Below are 21,544 nucleotides of genomic sequence, written 5' to 3' on the forward strand. Positions count from 1 at the left end.
TCAGTTTTTTTTTGATTTATAAAAAAAACCGTTAAATGGATTTTTTCCAAAAAATATTCTTCTTTGATATCACGTTACAATATATTATATAAAATGTTATTCAAGTCTCTAGCGTTTTTGGTTAGATATTTAGGGTTAAACAAAATCTTCCCCTCTTTTTCAAACTGCTGTCGTAAAAAAAAACACCCACGCAATTTTCTTGAGAGCCCTTTCTGCATATTTCTGCCTTATAACAAAATTTATTTGAAATCGATATCTCTTCTGGTTCTTGAGCTATGGACGACGAAAAAAACGTCGGGAACGTACGAACGTACGTACACACGCACGCACAGACATCTTTCTAAAAATCTTTTATCTCGACTTTTTTAACCTTGCAACGTCGAGAAATGTCAACATTTTCAATTTTACAAATCAGACCCATTAGAATAACTTTCTATGGGAAGTTAAAAATCTCTGCTCGGGCCGGGAAACATGTAGTCAGCACTTTAGCGAATAATAAGCGAATTTGTTTAGTTGTACAGTTCACTCCTAATTCAGTAAGCATACATTCCCATTGGTTATCGTCTTCTAGCAAGCCGAGTGCAAGGTATGCATATTTATAAGTTGGATACTGTCCATTCACTTTACGTATATCTTGAAATGATAATGTGTCGGTGATATTAACCAATAGCATTAGAAGATAAAAGCGCTCAGTCTGGCTTGGATTGACTTTAAATACTCGCCCCAAGGTATTTGATTTGAATAAACCGGGTCATGCTTGTGAAATAGCGTGGTACTTCTGAATAGAGTAATATCCGTGCAAAAGCACCAGAGGCATCCACACGATTACACAATTCAAACATGATGGATTAATAGCACGATCAATCGGTTTCTCACTCGTGAAATATACGCTCTGACCGGTTTCAAGATGGACTGCTTAATTAGTAACTGCTGGATCCCATTCATGAATTGGGAAACCAAAGATACGCCAAACATCTTCATTGAAGCTGACGTATCGGCCAATTTGATAAAGTGTTATTTCATTATCATTATTACCCGGAGAAGCTTTCACATTGGTATTTTCTATACAGCTATATCATTGCCTTTATTCATATAGGTAGGTAGCTAAAAATGGCGATCTGAAGGCAACCTAGCCTGAGATCCAATTAGCGCTGTAGTACACCGTTTTGATACCAAAAACTCGTTCGACCTGTGATAGAAAGGGAAAGATTTATAGAGAAGCTTCATAGCGATTGTGTTAGAGCCATTTTGTCGCATTGAGAAAAAAGATTAGGTCTCTAATCTTTGTCTCAGATCACTCATCAAGTTCGTGAAAGAATGCTTTTCCAGAGCATTTCATTCTGGTGTTTGCCAAAGCAGGACATTTGCAGAGGAAATGGATTATGGTTTCACTTTCTCTTTGGTCACTACAACTACGGCAAAAGGTGTTGTAAGAGATACCCAACTTCTCTGCATGAACTCCTATAGGCCAATGTCATGTACAAACCGCAACCATCCTGGCTATGTCTTGCCTTGGCCTGCATAGAAGATCGTTTGTACGGGTTTTATTATAGGTGGGCCATATCTTCCTAGATATAATGCAGTTGGGTAAATTCCTCCACCTTCGGTTTGATTCAGTTTGGTAGATAGAAAAGATTTTACCCTTCATAGCACCAAGAGGAATGTTAACCATTTCCGCAAGTGAGTTATGAAGGGCCGATCCTTGCCTGGCTAGCTCGTCAGCCCGTTTATTTCCCACGATATCACTATGGCCCGGAACCCAGATCAGGGTGACACCGAGGTTAATATTCAGGCTTGCAAGCTCATCGCGACATTGCTGGACCAATTTAGATGAGGATATGGCCGAGCTAATGGCTTTGACAGCTGCCTGACTGTCTGTAAAGATAGCCACATTTCGGTTTTGGTTTGGGTTTTGTTTAAGTATCTTACATGCCTCCCTTATTGCCAGCAGTTCAGCCTGAAAAACGCTAGCAAAGTCAGGAAGATTAAAGGATTTAGCTACATTTAGGGACTCAGAAAAGATCTCAGAACCAACTCCGCACTCCATCTTTCAGCGGTCGATAAAGATGTTTGTGTCGAAACCTTTCGGCACGATGTCATCCTCCCAATCTTCTCTGGATGGGAAAAAAACCTTAAAACCCTTACTAAGGTTTAAAGTAGGAGTGCAGTAGTCAGTGTCTACCGAGATAATATCTGAGGGAACTAACTTCGTAGTGTTGCTGTGACCGTAAGGTTTTGACAACCAGCTATTTGATTCCTTCAGCCTAATAGCGCTGCAGGAAACTATGTATTTAATAAAAAGGTCCATTGGTAGAAGATCCAAAATTACGTTTAAGGCGTCCGTTGGGCAAGTACGCATGGCCCCTGTGGTGCCCACGCAAGCTGTTCTCTGAACCTTCTTTAGCTTATTAATGTTATAGGCTTTGCTAAGAGTAGGCCACCACACAATCGACCCATATGTTAAGATAGGGCGTACTACGGCTGTGTACGTCCATAAAATCATCTTCGACTGAAGTCCCCACTTTTTGCCGAACGTTTTGCTGCAGGCGTAGAAGGCAACACAGGCCTTCTTAACCCGTATACTTCAATATTTAGTTTCTAGTTTAGTTAAGGGTCGAGTATAACTCCCAAATATTTTGCACTGGAAGACAATGATAGGATATGACCATTGAGTCAAGGTAGCGTGAAGGTCGGTACTTTAGTTTTGGTGGTAAAGAGCAAGAGTTCAGTTTTTTTTTTCAGTTGCTAACTTTCTTTAAAGCTGTCTCCGTGATTTCACTAATCACAGAGGTGTACTTTCCTGACACCAATAGCACCAAATCATCCGCATAGGCTACCGCCTTCACTCCACATCTCACTATTTTAACGAGAATTGTATCCATGACCAGAAGCCACAGAAGAGGCGAAAGAACACCACCCTGGGGTGTTCCCCTAATCACGTGTTTGGTTGCGATTGTATTGCCTAGAGAGGCTCGAATCTTCCTACCACTGAGCATGGAAATAATCCATTCTCGAATGAAGTCTTCTACACCGAACTTAACGAGCGATTCTTCTATGGATTCTGTAAGGACGTTGTTAAAAGCACCTTCTATGTCTAGGAAGGTGGCAAGAGTAAATTCTTTATAATGGATTGTTTGTTCTACAGTGAGCACTACCTCATGGAGGGCAGTCTCCGTAGATTTGCCCTTAAGATAAGCATGCTGAGAGCTTTCAAGAGGTCGTCCAACTAGGACTTCTCTAATATGGTAATCAAGAATGCGCTCCAAGGTTTTAAGCACAAAAGATGTTAAGCTTATTGGTCTGAAATCCTTCGCGGATTCGTGACCTCGCCTACCCACATTCGGGATAGAAACTACTTTGACCTGTCTCCACGACATGGGCACATGTTTGAGAAGGAGACATTCTTTGAAAATTTGTTCCAGCCATGGAGCTGCCACATCATGCAACTTTTGAAGCATAACTGGCAGTATGCCATCCATGCCTGGGGATTTATATGGAGAAAAAGTATTGATGGCCCACAAAATATTTTCTCTGGTTATTGACTTGCTCCATATGAGCTACGTTTAGCTCTGTGGTTTCAAACGGTTCCAGGTTATCACTCTCGCAACCCGGGAAGTGCGTCTTCATCAGTAGCTCAAGAGAGTCGGCTGGAGAGGCTGTCCAGGTTCCATCAGGCTTTTTTAGAAATGAAGGATTACAATGTTCTTTCGAAAAAACTTTGCTGAGCCTTGCGGAATCCTTTATGTCTTCGATTGATTGACAGTATTCTCTCCAGCCTTGTCTTTTGGCTGATGACAGGGCTTGTTTGTAAATTTTAAGAGAGTCTTTACACGGTTGGTAAAACTTATGTTTGTGGCAGATATTGAAAATTGTCCTCGTCATTTTCCTAAGACTCGACAGTTCTTCATTCCACCACGAAGGAAGGGTTTTACGGCTATATTTAACTGGGCAAGAGACTCTAAAAGCTTTAATTATAGAAGTTTCAAAGGTTTTCACCTTTGATTCAAGGTCTCCTATCGATTCAGTGAGATTCGGTAAGTTGCTTAGTTTGCCTTTGTTCATATACTTGCAAATGTATTTGAAGCTCTTTTATGATTTGCAGAACTCACCGTAATATGAGCGTTGAATGGTTTACTCAGCAGAGGCGAATATGGGACCACCCAGCGGCTATCAATGTCAATGTCTACGCTGTTTACATTTTTAACAAATGATTTTCCGAAATGATGATGATGTATAATTGTAATGAAATTTATCTAAGACTTCAATTTATGTCTGAATACACGTGCTGTAATGTCATGACGATGTATTGTATTTAGGCCAGGCAATAGTAAATTTCGACCATTTCGGAATATACGTGAACGTGAAAATAAACATAAACATATTCTTCCATATGGCGTAGACTGCCTTTGTATAATGGTAGAATGACAGAATGAGTGCCGTCGGCATTGGTGATGATAGCTTTGATTAAGTCACTAGTATCGTAATCGTTCGCTATCTATCTTGTTATACATGTCGATCATGAATTGCTGACAAAGCTCACGACATTGTTGGCACCGTTTACAGTGCTCTATATGTCTCCTACTCAAATATATACCACATCCTTACACACTAAGAATACGTTATTTATTTATTCATAGCAAAATATTCTCTAGAAATCATTCATATGACAAAGCAACGTTGGTCGGGTCAGCTAGTAGAAATATAAAAATTAGATAAAAATCGATTCTCAGACCTATGGAATGTATATGCAAAATTTCATTGAAATGGGTTAATCTGTTTTGGAGGTTTTATGTATATTTATATTTATACTTTTTTAGGAGTTGTTCAAAAATATCACCCAATAAGTTGCAATTATTTGAACCTATTCCCAAATTGATACATATTCCAATTAAATGCTGGAATTGTATTGAAGCCAAAAAAAGGCAACTCTCAAAATAAAATCAGTGAATGCAATCTTTGAGCTGCATTCAATGGATCAACTCTAAAGAATGAATTCACAAACTATTATGTTCGCTATATTGTGTTATCAATAATTCTTTCATTTTTTAAAAGGTGGTTTTTGTTAAACTCGATCACAAATATTATAATATCTCTTTTAATTATTAAAAGGATCCTGTTAAAATTGCTCAAATATGTATCTACAATATGTACAGTACAATGAACATAAGAAAAGAGCGTCTTACCTTCCAAACTATTATCGTTTCTCGACAATAAGGGCGGCATCAATGTGCTAGTCGGCATCATGTCACCCGTAAAATCGAATGGAAATGCTGGATTTGGTATTGCCCCTTGCAGCTTTGGTGCGGGTGGTATAGCTTCTGATTCCTTATAGAATTGGTCCTCATCGTACAGTTCGTCCTGGTCCAAATCGAGTTCTGTCTGTTGTGGTTCATCCGATTCCGGCGCTGTTTCGTATCTATCCTTGAGGACTTTCCGTGGTACTGCAATAGAAAAACAAGTTAATTTCCAATTCTCAAAACCATTCTCGTTTTTGTGATAGGTATATAGAAGCTTTTAGTCTATGACTTTACTAGATACAACTCGTATATGAAGAGTTTAACTTACTGCAGGTGTACACAACTTTCAAATACATTTTGGCGTCGCCTTTACATGGTCGACCGAATGTTCCGGCATCGGCTGTGATTGAACATCGTCTCCGCCCGTGGCAGATTTGCATCACTGTCTCCGTCGCGTACGACACCAGACAGGCTGAGGGAAATATTCAAAATAAAAAAAAAGCAAAAGATGAATTCGCCATGAAAATGAAAATGAAAATTCAAGCGGCAGCCAACATTACGAACATGGCCGTTAATTGCTAACTTACTCTGTTTGCTACTTGGGTCCTCGACGACGGGGTGATCAGATCCATTGCTGCACTGAACGCTTTCTCGTTCTGTGCGTCCAAAGTTCGCACTGTATATCGCTATCCGTGAATAAGGATTACACACCAATGGCATGTTGTCATTCTCGCATGCTATTTTGCTTCGGAACTCATCTGAAAAGAGGATACGGAAGTAGTCAGTTTTTCTGCGAAGATAGCTCTTTTCAAGTTTGAACGAGTAGATAATGTGGGTGTGTGTTGGTCGGGCTGTGTGGGTATAGAGTAGGTGGGCGGATTCGTTTTTTTTTTTTTTTGTAAATTATTTACAACTGCCAATACGCTGGACGTCATCGTCAGCGTTGTCGTCGTCGTGGAGATAATTCGATTTCAATGGCAGTAGTGCAGTTCTGCCAATAAACCGATTTGTGGAGGGAAATTGCACGGTTGCACAGGACATTATATCCTTGGCTTACACAAAAGAGCCCAACAGTTCATCCAAACCAATTTGATCCACGATTGAGAGTGCATGGTGAAAATGCAGAACCAAAGTAAAGTTGTGTCGCCAGCCAGTTTCAGCGTGGTCCTCGTCGTCGGTCGGTCGGTCGGTCGGTCGTCTCAGGCCCGACTACGTTTTTACAACGGATCATAAAAGTTTATTGAGTTTCGTATTCAAATGGCGCGACATGGTCCTTCCGTTTGGAAACGATGACGACGATGACGACGACAACGACGATGGCGACTTCAACTACGAAGAAGAGGATACGCAGTAAGGATAGATGCATGGTTATGCATTTTGCTCGATTCACTGAATAGGATGGCCCACAAAAGTTGGCTATTTAATAGAGCATATGCACAACCATGCATTCATCTACATACCTATATGTATGTGAGGAAATATATATGGATGTATATGTATAAGTTTCAGGAAATTGGCAATTTGTAGAGTTTCGCAATAATTTTTCGCATTAACAACATAATCGGGAGGAGTGCTGTGGAAAGATCCATATAAAAGCAAGCGTTCCATTTATGTTATCCCATCAATGCTCAAGTCCAAGTTAAGTTAGGTTCTAAAGTATATGTAATAGCAAAGACGTGGCTTGGTGTTGTTTTGAGTAGTTTTTTTTTTCCTTTTTTTTGTCTGTCACCACCCTCCCTTCTATTCTATTGCGACTTTTATAAGGAAATTGACTATAATGGCCCAGACATCCATGCATAGACTATAAAAGAGTTTTGGTCCTTAATAGGATAATGTGATGTGGGTTGTAACAAATTGAATCGCAAAGTTTAGAATTTTGTGGGTACCTAGCTGTAGGTTTGGCTCGTGTATATAGCAAGAGAACTTTCATATTCATTTAGAAATAAAGTAGTGTGAATCGCTTGGATTTCTTTCAATTTTCGGACCTTTTTTTCTCAATTTTTGTAATTTCTAGATCCCTTATAGATTTTTGTTAAATACGCATTTAAAAAAAATAAAAACGAAAACAAAAATTAATTACAATTAAAAAATTACATCTAATCTACATTATGGATTATTTAGAATAAAAAATAATTAGCTTAAGCTGATTGTTTTAACTTCGCCCGAGCGTCGAACTTGTCGAGTTGTAGAAGCTGAGTAAGGTCACTGATTCTCGGGAATTATTTCTCCAGAAGAGCCCTAAAACTAAAGGTCGCTCGCCCCTCCTCTTCCCAATCCTTACCACCTTCTACATCGGCTTTGTGCTACTATGCTGGCTGATGGCTCCTTATTCCCTGACTGTATAGTGCAACACTGTCTGTCAATACCCTGTTTCCTTCCTGGGACGCTTATGGCTTAGTTGCTGTTCGTCTCTCCTTTTCCAATACATATCCCTCCCTTCAACTTCCCAACTGGGCTGGATCTAAGGTGTTGTACGACCGGTGCCGATGATCAGCCAGTCGGAGGGCCAATTTCTAAAAATAGCTCAGTCGCTAACGGAGTATCCGGATACCAGGCGACCTCCGAATTAGCTAGCCTTATCTGTGTAAGCGAATCTCTGCACAGATGGACCCCCCTTTTTTACTTCGCCTACTCGTGGGAATCCAAATGTATAAACAAAAACAAAAACTAAACCCGTAGCAAAATCGTCAAACCGGTGCCGTTACTCCAGCTACACCGGGCGGCAGTTCGGCGGCAACGTTGGCTGTCGTTGCACCTGTGCCGAACATCGGTGAAGGGCTTGTGCCAAGTCACTGCCCAATTTCCGGTATGGTAAAGGATGTATCACTGACTAAAATGCTTTCTCAGGTCGGTAGTGGAAAGTTCGTGAATAATGATCTTTCCACTACCAAAGAGAATAAACCTATCCAGAATGCTCCTAGGAGCTCCTATAAACAACGGCGCTATGCGATGAGGATTCTAAAATCCTCTGGTTCAACATCGGGGGATAGAAATAATCCCATCCGTAGCAAGTGGCAGGAGTGGGCTAAATCCATTCTAGATAAAACTAGTCGCTATGACTCCACGTCAAAACGACAAAGGTCTTTGGAGGAGCCCACTCCCGTCCTAAAAAGCCCAAAGTGCAGAGCACCAGCACTCCCAACATGGCCAGAGCACCTCTCACTAAATCATTTAGTGATGTACTTAAAGAGCCTAAAAAGATCATAGCCGCGGTCATTGATAGGAGCAATATTGATGGCACGATTACTTTGACCGTTAGCAGATGGTGAAACTGGGGCTCTCGGCTGGCTTTCTCAAAATCATGAGAGAGCATCCGGGTCCACCAGCGGTAACAAGCGATTGGGGTTGGCATCAAGGTCATGTCAAACTCATCGCTTGTAACGATCAGAGGTCGCGCGATCTCTATACGCTTGCTGTCGGCATGCTGGGCGAAGTCTGGCCAGGCGCAAAACTCGAGGTCGTTGCAAAGGAAAATATTCCTTGCAGGCCGAGAGCTCGCGCATGGATCCCGATAGAACCCTCTTGTACAGATGAAATTAGTGCAATGATCAGGATCAGCAACCCGAACCTCCATTGTTACGACCAGATTGGACTCTTTGGTTCTATTCCAAAGTACATAGACTACACTATTCCTAAACCCCTATTTGGAAAAAACTTCCAGGTATCCATTCCATCCCGAGATGAATGGTAAGACAAAAAACTCCTTCATAAAAAAAGTATTCATTTTTATACAGATGGATCCAAGACAAATGAGGGAGTTGGTAGTGGTGTGTACTCAGAAAAGCTTAATCTAAGCACCTCATTCCGCCTCCCTAATCATTGTAGCGTCTTTCAAGTGGAAATTTTAGCGATCAAAGAGGTTCTTTCCTGGCTAAGAGAAAACGTGACATCAACTTCTGATATCCGCATCTTCTCTGACAGTCAAGCTGCTATCAAATCCCTTGACGGTGTCTCGACCAAATCTTGAATGGCCCTCGATTGTCCATCGTCTCTTATGGAGATGGCGCAGCAATAACATTCACCTCAGTTGGGTGCCGGGCCACAGAGACATCACAGGTAATTGTACAGCCGATGAACTCGCTAAAAATGGAACAGTCATACCTATAGCTACATGTAAACTTCTGCTAAAAGAAACAGCTTTTGTGATAGCAAATTCAAGGTGGCACAGCTTACCAACATGCGCAGCCACAAAACTCATATGGCCTTCACTGGACCTAAAGTGCTCTAAAGACTTGTTATCTCAAAGCAGACTTCATATTAGCTCCCTAATAGGTGTCCTTACGGGACACTGTCTTATAGGCAGACACGCAATACGACTTGGCGTAGCCTCAAATGACTTCTGTAGGAGCTGTATGGATGAATAAGAAGAGGAAACAATCTCTCATCTCCTATGCACTTGCCCTGCTCTTTCACTCAGACGAAAACTTCATCTTGGGGACTACTCTTTTATTCCCAGTAAACTAACTTAAAAAGATATCAAACATCTTCTTCGCTTTATAAAAAGCTCAATATGGTTCGACTAGTTTAAAGTAATTCTCTAGATTCATGTGGTATAATAACGGGCCTTTCTCTTGGCCTAAGTGTGTGGATTTTTAATCCGAAGCCACGTTAACCTAACCTAACCTAGATTAAATTATACTTAAATTCTTATTATTTTAAATATTTAAATAGATCATACGAATAAGAGATTAGTTTTGTTAGCATTGTAACTGAAGTTAGGAGTATTCAACAGAGTTAATTGTACGAACATTTTAACATGATCGGCATATACAAGACGAATAAAATTAAATAGAACGTAAGATCTTAAGTAAATAGTACTAATAACGGACCAAAGTGACTACCCTGAGGTACACCAGAGTTAAATGTAAAACATTTAAAAAGATCACTCCTAAAAACAGAAATATATAATCTGTCTTTGAGATATAAAGATATCCACGCATAAGAGTGGTTATGTTTGCAAAATGCTTTGCTAAAGTCAAACGACTCAATGCAGAATGTTGTAAACTGTAACAAATTTGTTATTGTGCACTTCTTTTTACAAAGAGAACCCTGTTGGTTCTCACATACAACGAAGGAATAGTGAAAAGACAGAGTTTCAACAATAATGTATTCAAACATTTAAGGAATAGCAGATTGGTTAGCAAATGGTCTATAATACGTTTTTAACCTTTCTTATGAGAAGGTATAAGGAATTCATTTTCCAAAGGGCCGAAAATTTACAGATGGTACAGATATATTTGAATTTTTCTAATTTTTACTTGCGACACATTTCAACTTTATGGCAAAGATTGCATTCGTAAAATATTTCGAGTTTGAGATTTTAATCAAACTTAAAAGTACGATGATAGAGAAGTCGAAAAAAGTGGGACTTCCGTTTCCGTCTGTCTGTCTATCTATCTGTTCTTTAAATTTGAAAAATAAGGTTTTAAGCCGATTCGTGTTAGGCGTTTTTTTTCCATTTTTAAAGACTTAAAAGAACAGCAGTCCCCATTCAATTTGTTTGGTCGAAAATGTAAATTTTCTCAAAAACTAACGAATAGATTTTTATTACATTTTGTATAATTTTTTTTAATTGGGTTTTTTTCTTTTTTCAAAATTTGATATCTACAAAATATGGCAATTTTTTTTTTACAAAAATCAAATGTAAGCTCTAAATAATTATATACGAAAAACATTTTTAAACTATTTTCAATAAAGCTATTTTCGAAAGAAAAAAAAACTAATTAAGTGAGATTAAAATTCTTAAAGACAAATTTATGTAAAAGGTAAATTTCCAAATTTTATTTTTTTTATAACAAACACACACTCAAGGCTCAAGGGGATATTACTAGCCTTATTATGCAGAGTCATAGTGTGAGCACTAAGAAGAGGAAAGAGTGTTTGAAAGAAGATGTCGGTGCAAATTAGTTTTGAATTCCTGAAAAATGGTAGAAAAGGGTGAGACAAGAGACATTACGAAGATGTTCAAGCGAAGTAAATGAACTCATAATGATATTATCACCTATCAATTTAAATGCTCTACGATCAATACTATCCAAGAGGCTTAAGTAAGTTGCAGGAGCACCAGCCCAGAGATGGGAATTATACTCCAGCGTTGGACGTATGTAAGTCTTCTAGATAACAGCCAGACCAGAAGGGGTGAAATATTTCTTGCATCGCCTAAGGAAACCCATACACCTTGCGGAATTTTTGGCGACATCGCGTATGAAATCATTCCACAAGTGGTGGTTGGTGATACACATACCAAAAATATCGAGATAATCAGTCTAATTGATGCAAGTGCCATCCAGCATTGCGTTTTCGAAGCATTAAATTCCACGCGGTTTTTTAATCCCCATTGAACAATGCTGTTTAGGTCGGAATTAAATGAGCTTATCATATTTTGAAGTTGCAGTTCCATATCCGAAGAAGAGATATGTGAGTCTGAAAACGAATATGAAAAGCTAAGAGTACTATCGTCAGCGAAACAATGTATTGGATTAGATGTTGCAGACAGGAGATCATTAATAAAAATGAGAAAGAGTGTTGGAGATAAAACAGAACCCTGGGGCATACCAGCATTTATTTTATGGTTTTTAGACTTGAATCCATCCAATACTTCTTGAACTGAACGATCCGAAAGAGAACCTGATGGCAAACCCTATCAAATGCTTTTGAAATATCAAGTGCAATAATCTTACTTTCTTCAAAACGATGTAAAGATTTGCTCCACTTTTCGGTGAGATGAACCCTCAGATCACCAGTGGACCTATTGCTACGAAAGCCTTATTGCTGGTCATTAAGAAGCTTGCTTTCGATCTTCAAGATATTTTTTTGAGTTGATAATTAATCAGCGTTTCCATGACCTTGGAAAGAAGGGACGTAAGTGCAATCGGTCGGTAGTTGAAGGGTGATTAAGATTCGCCTTTTTTGGAAATAGGCTGTACTAATGCAGTTTCCCATCCCCTCAGAACATACCTGAGGAGTGGGACAGATGAAAAAGCTTATGCAGTAGTTTTGCCAGCGTTAAAGAACACCTCTTCAGAACAAAAGCGGGGATACCATCCGGCCCAGTGGATTTATGTGTGTTCAGATCTCTAAGGACTCTTGCCACAGTACGAGTGCGAAAAAAAACTGGTCCCATAGAATACAGCTAACAAAAGGAGTATCATTGACAATGAGCGCAGGAACCGATGAAGAGGATGAATTCCTCATGTTTTTTACAAATGACCAAAAATTTGTACTGCCTTTGGGTCATTGCAGTATTTTTTGTCGTTATTTTTGGTCCTCTAAAAATTTGGTCCGTCGAATATGGGCGTTGCATGCCTTCCTGGCTTGTTTGAACTTTTTCCAGCTTTCCCCTGTACGTTTGGCTTTATAGTAAGGGAAACTAACCTCTTTGACCCTAATAACCTTTTTACAGCTCGCATCGAACCATGCGTTTTCTTTCAGTCTGATACTTTTAACCCTATTCGGTATAAAAGTTCTTATTCCCAGGAGAATTGAACTTGTGATCATATAAGCATTGGCGTCAACGTCACTATCGAGAAAGCATAGTGACCAGTTAAAGATCATGAAGTAATTATTGAGACCGTCCCAGTTGGCTTTCTTGTATTGCCAAACGGTTCTCTTAGCAGCTCTTTCTTTAACTGAATAGTTTTGACGCGAGAAATTTGCTGATATAACACAATTGTCAGATGTGACTAGAGAAGATAGAACACTTACAATTCACTTATCAGGGTCAGAGATAAAAAACAAGTCAAGAGTGTTTTCTGCTCGACCTTCAACGTCCAATATTTGGGTTAGCTCATTGACTAGCTGAGTTAGGTGGTTCAACTCAGCGAAGATTTCTGCACACACTCCATCGGGTTTTGTCTGGCCTGAATGTTGAAGCCATGAAGAATTGTGTAAATTGAAATCGCTCGGAACAACGATTTAAGTGCGAGGGTTGGAGGAATTTTGTCTTTAAAGTATATTGCAGACGAAGCACATAATAGAGGTTATGTTATGTTAAAGTGGCTGTCCGTGATGTTATTGTTTATTTATTTTCTTAAACCAACTTTAGTACACTTTTATTAGAATGTTTTTATTTTAAAACTCCCAATTTTTATTATGCTGTTTCACTTTTTAAAAAATTGAAAGAGTGCCAGCGTTCTGTTACTTATAAAATTGAAATTGGTAGAGAAACGATGCAAACTTTTTCTGGCTAGTATTTAACCTGTCAAAATATTTGTCAGCAAGTGTGAAAAATTTGTAGAAGTGTCAATATTTATGAAAAAGTGCCCAGTAGGAAAAATAATAGAGGTCATATTGGACTTTCTGGCATACAATTTCCATAGACCATCTGAACTTTCTGAGTTTGAACATAACTAATAAAGCATTTTAAAGTAAAATCCAAATACTTCAAGCTTTTTTATAAGCGTTTTGAGTTTAACTGAGAATAATCGGTTTGAGATATTTCTTTCATAGCATTTGTGACGTATGTATGATGTGAAATATTAAATTTCTAACCCATCAGAATCAAAGCCGTGCGGTTCTGCAGCCAAAAACTCTCACATTAGAAAATCAAGTTTATTTTTATTAAGCTTTTCAATATTAGTTTTAGGTACGGAATTTTAAACTTATTTAAGAAGTTACCCTCCAAAAAATGTATATTGAAGATAGTAAGTTATAGATAATAAATCGAATTACAAACAATTAGTCTGTCCAAAGAACATAGAACAACAGACTTTCTCGGAAATCAATAAACGACCGAAACGATTTGAAATAATTGGTTTTGATACTAAAATCCATACTAAAGACTATTCTTTGTAAATAAATTGTTGTACTCGTGGGTCGTGGCATGATAGTGAGTGCGTTGCACTCTCATGATAGAAGCGTTGGGTTTTCGCGGATACTGCCTCTTGGGAAGAATTGTTAAATCTTCTAAGAGTAATTTCTATCATGAAAAGTGCTTTCAAAAAAAATGTCCCTGGGAACATTACTCTTACACAGGAATGGTTGAGAATTCTAAGTCACTAGGCCCTAGTTCTTTAAGGACTGTTGCTCCAGCTAGTTTATTTCTGTCTCTATAGATATTTACTAAGAACAAAAAATCCTTACAAAGTTTATATAAATTTAAGTAATCAGCTTTATTGTTCGATTTATTAACTTCCCATAGGAAGTTATTGTAATAATTCCAATTTGGCAAATTGAAAATTTTGACATTTCTCGACGTTTCAATGCCCCTAAAGTCGAAATAAAGATGTGTAGAAAATTGTCTGTGCGTGCGTGTGTACGTATGTTCGTACGTCCGTACGTTCAGATTACGTACATATTTATTGTGGCTACAAAATAAGTTTGAAGACGTTCTTATAAAAAACTTCTAAAAAAACTTAGTGTCCAAACAAATAAATCTCACATATAATTACTTAAACTAATAATTTTAGGAAAAGGAATTTATGTAAGCAGTTTTTGCAGTGTATGCTTGTTCTCTGTGTATTTATCGCATTTCTTTTACAGCTTCACCATCAATAATCCCGAATTAAAAGAAACATTTTTGTTTTTAAATAAATAACAATTTAGTGTGTATATAGGAAAGGAATCTATCTTTACCCCCTAATTTCACTGAAAATAAAATATTTCTAAGTCACTGATTTTTGGATCTCATTCAACCAAAAGTAAATAAGAATATTACTAAAATAACCGTAAAAATGACAGTACGGAAATACATAAATACAAAAAAAAAAACAACAACAAAATATTCAAAGCTAATGTATAGTGCTTGATGTGACTTGTAATTTAGAATATTTTTTTTAGTCAGTCCGCTGGGGGCAGGATGTTGATGTTCATTCATTACAGTTTCAGAATTCCTATATACTATTGTCGATTTTGATATCTTCAAAGGATATACTATACTATACAGAGCACAGAGGTATGTAGGGTAAGGATACGGAAGGAAAATTGTTATAGAAAAACAAAGCAACACATTTGGAAGATGAAATAAGAAAAAGGAAGAAAACTAAAAAAAAAAAAACATGGAAAGAAAGGAAATGACAATCGGTCCATTCAATTGTCTGGAAAATTATTCTTATAGGCTGCTCTTGATAACCTTATACGTATAGTATAATGAAAAGTACCTTATACCAATGACATTCTATTGTACAACCTGCATCGGTAGATTGGGTACATTGGAACACGAAGGTGAGTTTGGCCTCGGTTATCATTTTTTTTTATTTGAGTTCTAATCGAAAAAAACAACTTAAATCCTTTTTTGCTTTTTAAAATGATTAAATTTTAAATTTTTAACTATCCTGTATTTTCCTGTAATAATATTATAAATGGAAAAGTCAGTTTTTCTTTGTTGTTTGTTTGCTTGCTTGTTTGTTTGTCCGTCCTTCACGTCGTAAGGGAACAAAATTATTACATGATTTTTAGTGTGGAGGTAGTTACAAGGCAGGAAAGTGTTATAACTGCTTTTAATCAGGGTAGAATGTCTTGCTTCCAGATCATTCGAGAAGATTTACCTTTAGCACTTGGCGTTTTTTATAATGATATTAACGCTATGCTTAAACATTTTTAAAAACTTTAAAAGATAGGAGATGCATTGTTGAAAACCGATGCTGAGGGATATATGACACTAACGGAAGGTTTTTGTAATTTAATAACATAGCTTATTAGAAGTGTTTTCACTGATTCACAAAATATCATAGATGACTATTAAATTCTCTGTCAAAGGGCGATTCTTGCATCACAAAACCACATTGTTTTGAAAGTAAATAAACAAAAATTGAATGAAGTAAAAGGAGATATGAGGGAGTGTTTGCCATTAGGCAATGGACTTTTTAAAGTCGGTGAAAATAATAATCAAATTCGACAAATTTCTTAAAAGATTATTAGAGGCCTTGAAACGTAAAATTTGAAAAATCAGCTGGATTGTATAACGAATTTCAATGGATTCATAAGAATTGCTTTGGGGCCAATTTTAAACGATTCCTTTAAGGTAATTGTGGCGTAATAATAAAGCTTGAAGTACTGTATTCCGAACTTCTACTTGGGTTGGCTAGGCTCTAGGAGTACACACTTAGGTACATACAAACATTGTGCAGGAAAAAAATGTAACTTCAATAAATTGACTTTGAGTGTATAATTGTATTGTAGGTAAAAGCCAAACAAACATCTTCGTCATCTTTGTACTTATCCTGGGTTTATTTCGTTGTTTTTGTAAGAGAATTTGTAAATACCGTTATTATTCCTTTGTTTGCCCTCCCCCAACGCCAAACCACCCCTTCCCCAAAGTTCCTTCTTCGAAAGGACACAACAATCAAAAGGTTTAACGCTTGAACAGAGAAAAGCACAAAATCTTTCAGTCGATCGGTTGGGGTCGGTCGCGGTCCGTTTTTTTATTTTTTATAAAAGGAAAAGGCCGTTTAAGGAATTGTTGGCTTTTTTATTTAACAAAAAAAAAAGAATAAAATAAAAAGTAAAACAAAAAATACAAAACAAAACAAAATGAAAAAATGTATTTAGTACTTCATAACACTTAGTTGTTTGTTTTTGTATTTATTCATTTTTTTTTCTTACCCTTAAAGGGACCGGAAAAGGACGAAAAAAAAAACCAAAGGAGGAAGTATGTAGGTAGGGTCGGTAGGTATGTATTGTATATACTTTTACATAGGTATAAATATATAGGCGGGAGCAGAGATGATTTATAAAGTGCGGCAATAGCGTTGTTAAAAAAAAGGACCAAAAAACGTTTATTATGAAGTGAAGAGCAGACAAATTGAAAAGATAAATCAGGACAAAGTCTGGAAAGTGAAAAAGTTTCTCATTCAGGACATGTTTTACGTGGACAAAATTTATGATAGCATCATTTCTTTTTTTTTTGTTATTGTTGTTGTTTTCATTGTTAAATATTATAATTTAACTAAGGAGGTGATTGTTTATTTAAGTTCTTAATATTATTTTTCTTTTTGTTGATTTTTTCTATTTTTATTTATTGTAATAAAGAAGAAACATGACTCAAAATGATGAATAAGATACATTTGTATATATCAGACGGAAAATGGTTTCTAGGAAATAAAATGCATAAGGTTAATTTGGAATTCAAAAAGTTTATTGACCTCTTGTAAGTCGGTTTTTCAGTTGTTTTCCTAGTATACTTTTAACTTTTTTTGAATATTGATTAGAAATTATATCATAAGGGGTTTGCTTTGATAATTCAAATCTGCTTTTAGATTAAATTCTGTGTCATTCAGTCGTATAGTTGAACTTATTTTAGAAAATTTGATCCTTTTGTATATTTAATTTTTTATCTGGTTAAGGCTTATTGGTCGAAATCCAACCCAAGCTCGGGATAATCGCCAAACCATGCTTTCTTATTAAGGCGGTGTTGGGTTATGACACCAATCATCGAGCAAGCAACTTGAGCGCCTTAAATTTGGAATACGCCAGATATTGGCCTATCAGATGGTGAGCTTATTTCACCTGATGTTGGTTTTTTTACATTGTCTTGTTTTGGCAAAAGCTCACACGTAGCGATTTCCCCCAAAGGTGAATGCTAAAAAGTCGTGTCATCTTCATTAGAAAACAGTTATGTACTGTAATAGAATTTGTAGAGACAGAGTCCAAGGATTTATTAGAATCCTGACTGTCGTGAGAAAATTCAGGTATCAGATGTTGAAATCACGTTAGCCTAAAGCAAGGGCAAGACTTTTTTATCTTCAAAAGTTTTACATGATACACGATGTAGTAATTGAAACAGCCAACGCCAACGCCAACGTAGTTTTTGATTTTGAGAAAATTGCGTGGGTATTTTTTTTATCATAGCAGTTAAAAATTGAAAATTTTATTTAACCCTAAATATCTCAAGAACAAATATTTGTCACCTTTAAAATTTTACTAATAAAAAATTATTTTATCTGCAAAACAATACTGTGCAACGAAGAATAACGTTTTTAACATCTGGTAAAATTTTGAGGAAAATCGAATAGACAGTTTTTTTTTACAAAAAATGGAATCCTTAAAGAAAAGTAAGTAAAAATTGATTTTCGACTCAAATAACTTTTCAATACTTTGAGTTTAAACTATCTTCTGTATCTTTTCCATTTGTATTATCAATTGAACTGGTATGTGTAAAGATAATGGTACAGACTAAGACTTTTTTCATTTTAAACGTTTACATTCCTCCAAAAAGTTTGGAGTCTGTTTATAATTATCTCTCCTTGGCATTAGACTATCTTATAAATTTGTCGAGCTCTGACACCAATATCTTACTTCTAGGTGATTTTCATTTACCACACATTGACTGGATTCCATCCGAAGACGAATCCTGCCTTGAAGCCTCTCCTTCTTCTTCACAAATGGAACTATCTCTTCTCGATAAAGTCCTTCTTACTGACTTACATGCAAACAAGCTGTACCAAAAACTCAAAAAATCGAATTCTCGATTTAGTCTTTTCTTCTGACGCTATCAGGAATTACTAATATTGACAAATATCAACCCCCTTTGGACATTTTTTTTTGACTTAAGTAATCACCTTACTAATCACAGTTGATTGGTTATATAATTTTGATTTTAGAAGAGGTTAATTTCCAGCAGTTGTCAGAAGATTCAACCTTTTCTGGAATTGCTGATACACTAGCATTTTCTACCATTGACGAAGCAGTTTCAACTTTTAATAGGATCCTTAATTATTGTTTTGAAAAAAATGTACCGACAAGGAAATCAAGAAATACAAACTGTAGCCATCCTTGGTACACGAAAGAATTGCGTTTACTGCGTAACAAAAGAAATAAGTCAAGGAAAAAGTATCTCAAAACTCTGTCTCCAGTCAACTTCTCATTTTATGTTAAACTCTTTAACCAATTTAAATCTCTTTCTAATTTATTATATGCTTGTTATGTTACTGATATGGCCACCTCCTTGAAAGAGAATCCTATACAATTTTGGTATTTTGTAAACTCAAAGAAAAACTCTGATGGCTTTCCAGTTAACTTCACTTACAAGAACCATTCGTTAGATAAAACTGTTGATATCTGTAACGCTTTCGCAACGAATTTCCGTGAGTCATTTGTTAATAGCCCTCAATAAGTTGATGAAGTATATTTTCATAATAATCACACTTTTTCGCAAACTAGCTGTAGTCACATACCTGTGCTACAGAGTACGGTCCTTGGTCTTTTATCTGCGTTGAATGATTACTGCTCAGCCGGTCCTGATGGTATTCCCCCCATAGGACTAAAAAAGTGTAGTAATGCTTTAGTTGAACCCCTTACGTTTTTATTCAAACTTTCTCTACAAACAGGCAAATTTCCCAGTATGTGGAAGAAATCATATCTAACACCAATTTTCAAGAAAGGTAACAAGTCGGATATAAGCAACTACAGGCCCATTGCAAAGCTTTCTTGCATTCCTAAAGTATTTGAACAAGTTGTTCGTGAAAGCGTAGCATATTTTAGTAAAAATATTATTTGCGAACAGCAACATGGTTTTGTAAAAAAAAAGATCAACCGTTACTAATCTCCTCACATTCTCAAACATATGTTCAAACGCTTTAGAACAAGGTTATGAAGTTGACTGTGTATACACTGACTTTTCTAAAGCTTTTGACCAACTTAGCCACGGAATTATTTTATTTAAACTTAAGGCTCTTGGTTTCCCACCATTTTTCTTAGCTTGGATTAAGTCATACCTTGAAAACAGATCCTACGAGGTAAAATTTAGAAATTGTCATTCTGAACCTTTTGTTGCTCAATCTGGTGTTCCCCAGGGAAGCCATCTTGACCTTTTTCTGTTCATCCCGTTTATTATCGACGTATCATCATGTCTACGCTCAAGTGAACTTCTCATTTTTGCTGACGATATGAAGATTTTCAAAATAATAAAGTCCAACCATGATCGCATTCTTTTACAAGCCAACATTGATAGTTTCACATTTTGGTGTGGGAAAAATAGACTTTTACTCAACCCTATAAAATGCCAGACTATAACTTTCACTAAAAAACTAATCAGTAACGTATTTGACTACTGTATATCACAGCAAAAACTCTGTCGTGTCTCCACATTTAAAGATTTAGGTGTACATTTCTGTTCCAACTTAGAGTTTACACATCACATTCATTTTATTGTTAAAAAGGCCAGTTCTGTGCTTGATTTTATAAAACGCTGGGCAAAGGAGTTCAATGATCCCTATGTTACCCTTTCTTTGTATAATTTCCATGTTCGTCCTCATCTTGAATATGCTTCGCAGGTATGGACTCCCTATTACGAAATTCATATTCTACTTCTTCAAATGCAATCTTTCCATCAAAGGCGTGTTAATAATGACTTAGTATTTTTTCATCAACTCATTAATGGTGAAATTGATGCACCTTATTTGCTATCTTGTGTCCATTTGAATTACCGGGCGGAACTCATCACCTGCGCACATTTGATTTTATACATATTGACTTCCATAGTACTAGCTATGGGAAGAAGGAAGCTTTAAGTCGAATGAGCATTTTATATAACTTAAACTGTTCATCGATAGATTTAAATTTAAATAAGGTGGGATTAAAATCATTGTTTAGAACCAGTGCTCCATTATCGTAAACGTTCTCATTTTATTTTTTGTTCTGTAATAGTTAAATGCTAATTTTGTTTTGTATTTTGTGCGTGTGTTAGGCTATATTTGTATTATTTTTTACTAACAACTAACACATGCACTTATGATGAGCCTCTGATCGTAGTTTGACGCTTGCTATAAGCTTACTACTTTCTGAAATTCTGAAAGTGTAAAAAAAAAGTCAAATGCTCTTTTAAAAAAAATTTAAAAGAAAAAACTACTTTCTTAAGTGCTCTAAAAAACATCCCAACAACTCTAGACTGAAAAAGTGTTACGAAAAATGGTGTGAAGAACTAAAAAATGAAATACCTTTTCAAAGAGATACTTATTATAGGAACAAGTTTAGCCATAATATGGGTAATTCTAATAAAAAATGGCAGGTCGTTAATGAGATCCTGCACATAAACGTGATTAATTCTGATAGTGTAGTTGGTAAAAATAATTTGTTCTTTTCTGAGCCTTTTAAAGCTGCCACAGTGTTTAATGATTATTTTTCAAATATTTCGAGTACTATTCGTATCACAGCAATGAATAATTTTTTTGCTTGTCAATGTCAATGCTTTTGAACCCATTTAAAGTCAAACTTCTTTTATGGAATTTTTGTCTGCTTTTGAAATAACAAAAATTATGCAGTCGCTAATTCAAATTCTAAGTCGTGCGATAATTTTTAAAAGAATATCTTTTCTAGTTGCAGGTGTTTTAACTCACATTTTAATCTCTCAATTTAAGCATACAAAAAGGTAT

General features: G+C 36.5%; 1 protein-coding gene across 1 annotated transcript in view; it reads right to left on the reverse strand.

Moving 5' to 3' along the window:
* Positions 1 to 433: 433 nt before the first annotated feature.
* The window catches only part of LOC129945934 (protein eva-1 homolog C-like), a 351,803-nt gene continuing 330,692 nt past the window's right edge, over positions 434 to 21,544 (reverse strand). Inside the window, exons 6-9 of the mRNA XM_056055917.1 lie at positions 5,825 to 5,995; positions 5,566 to 5,709; positions 5,184 to 5,441; positions 434 to 633 (exon numbers count right to left, since the gene is read on the reverse strand). Of these exons, the coding sequence (XP_055911892.1) occupies positions 434 to 633; positions 5,184 to 5,441; positions 5,566 to 5,709; positions 5,825 to 5,995 (773 nt within the window). The remainder of the gene's footprint in view (positions 634 to 5,183; positions 5,442 to 5,565; positions 5,710 to 5,824; positions 5,996 to 21,544) is intronic.

The sequence above is a fragment of the Eupeodes corollae genome, chromosome 1 (genome assembly GCF_945859685.1).
Source record: "Eupeodes corollae chromosome 1, idEupCoro1.1, whole genome shotgun sequence".
Classification (NCBI taxonomy): Eukaryota; Metazoa; Arthropoda; class Insecta; order Diptera; family Syrphidae; genus Eupeodes; species Eupeodes corollae.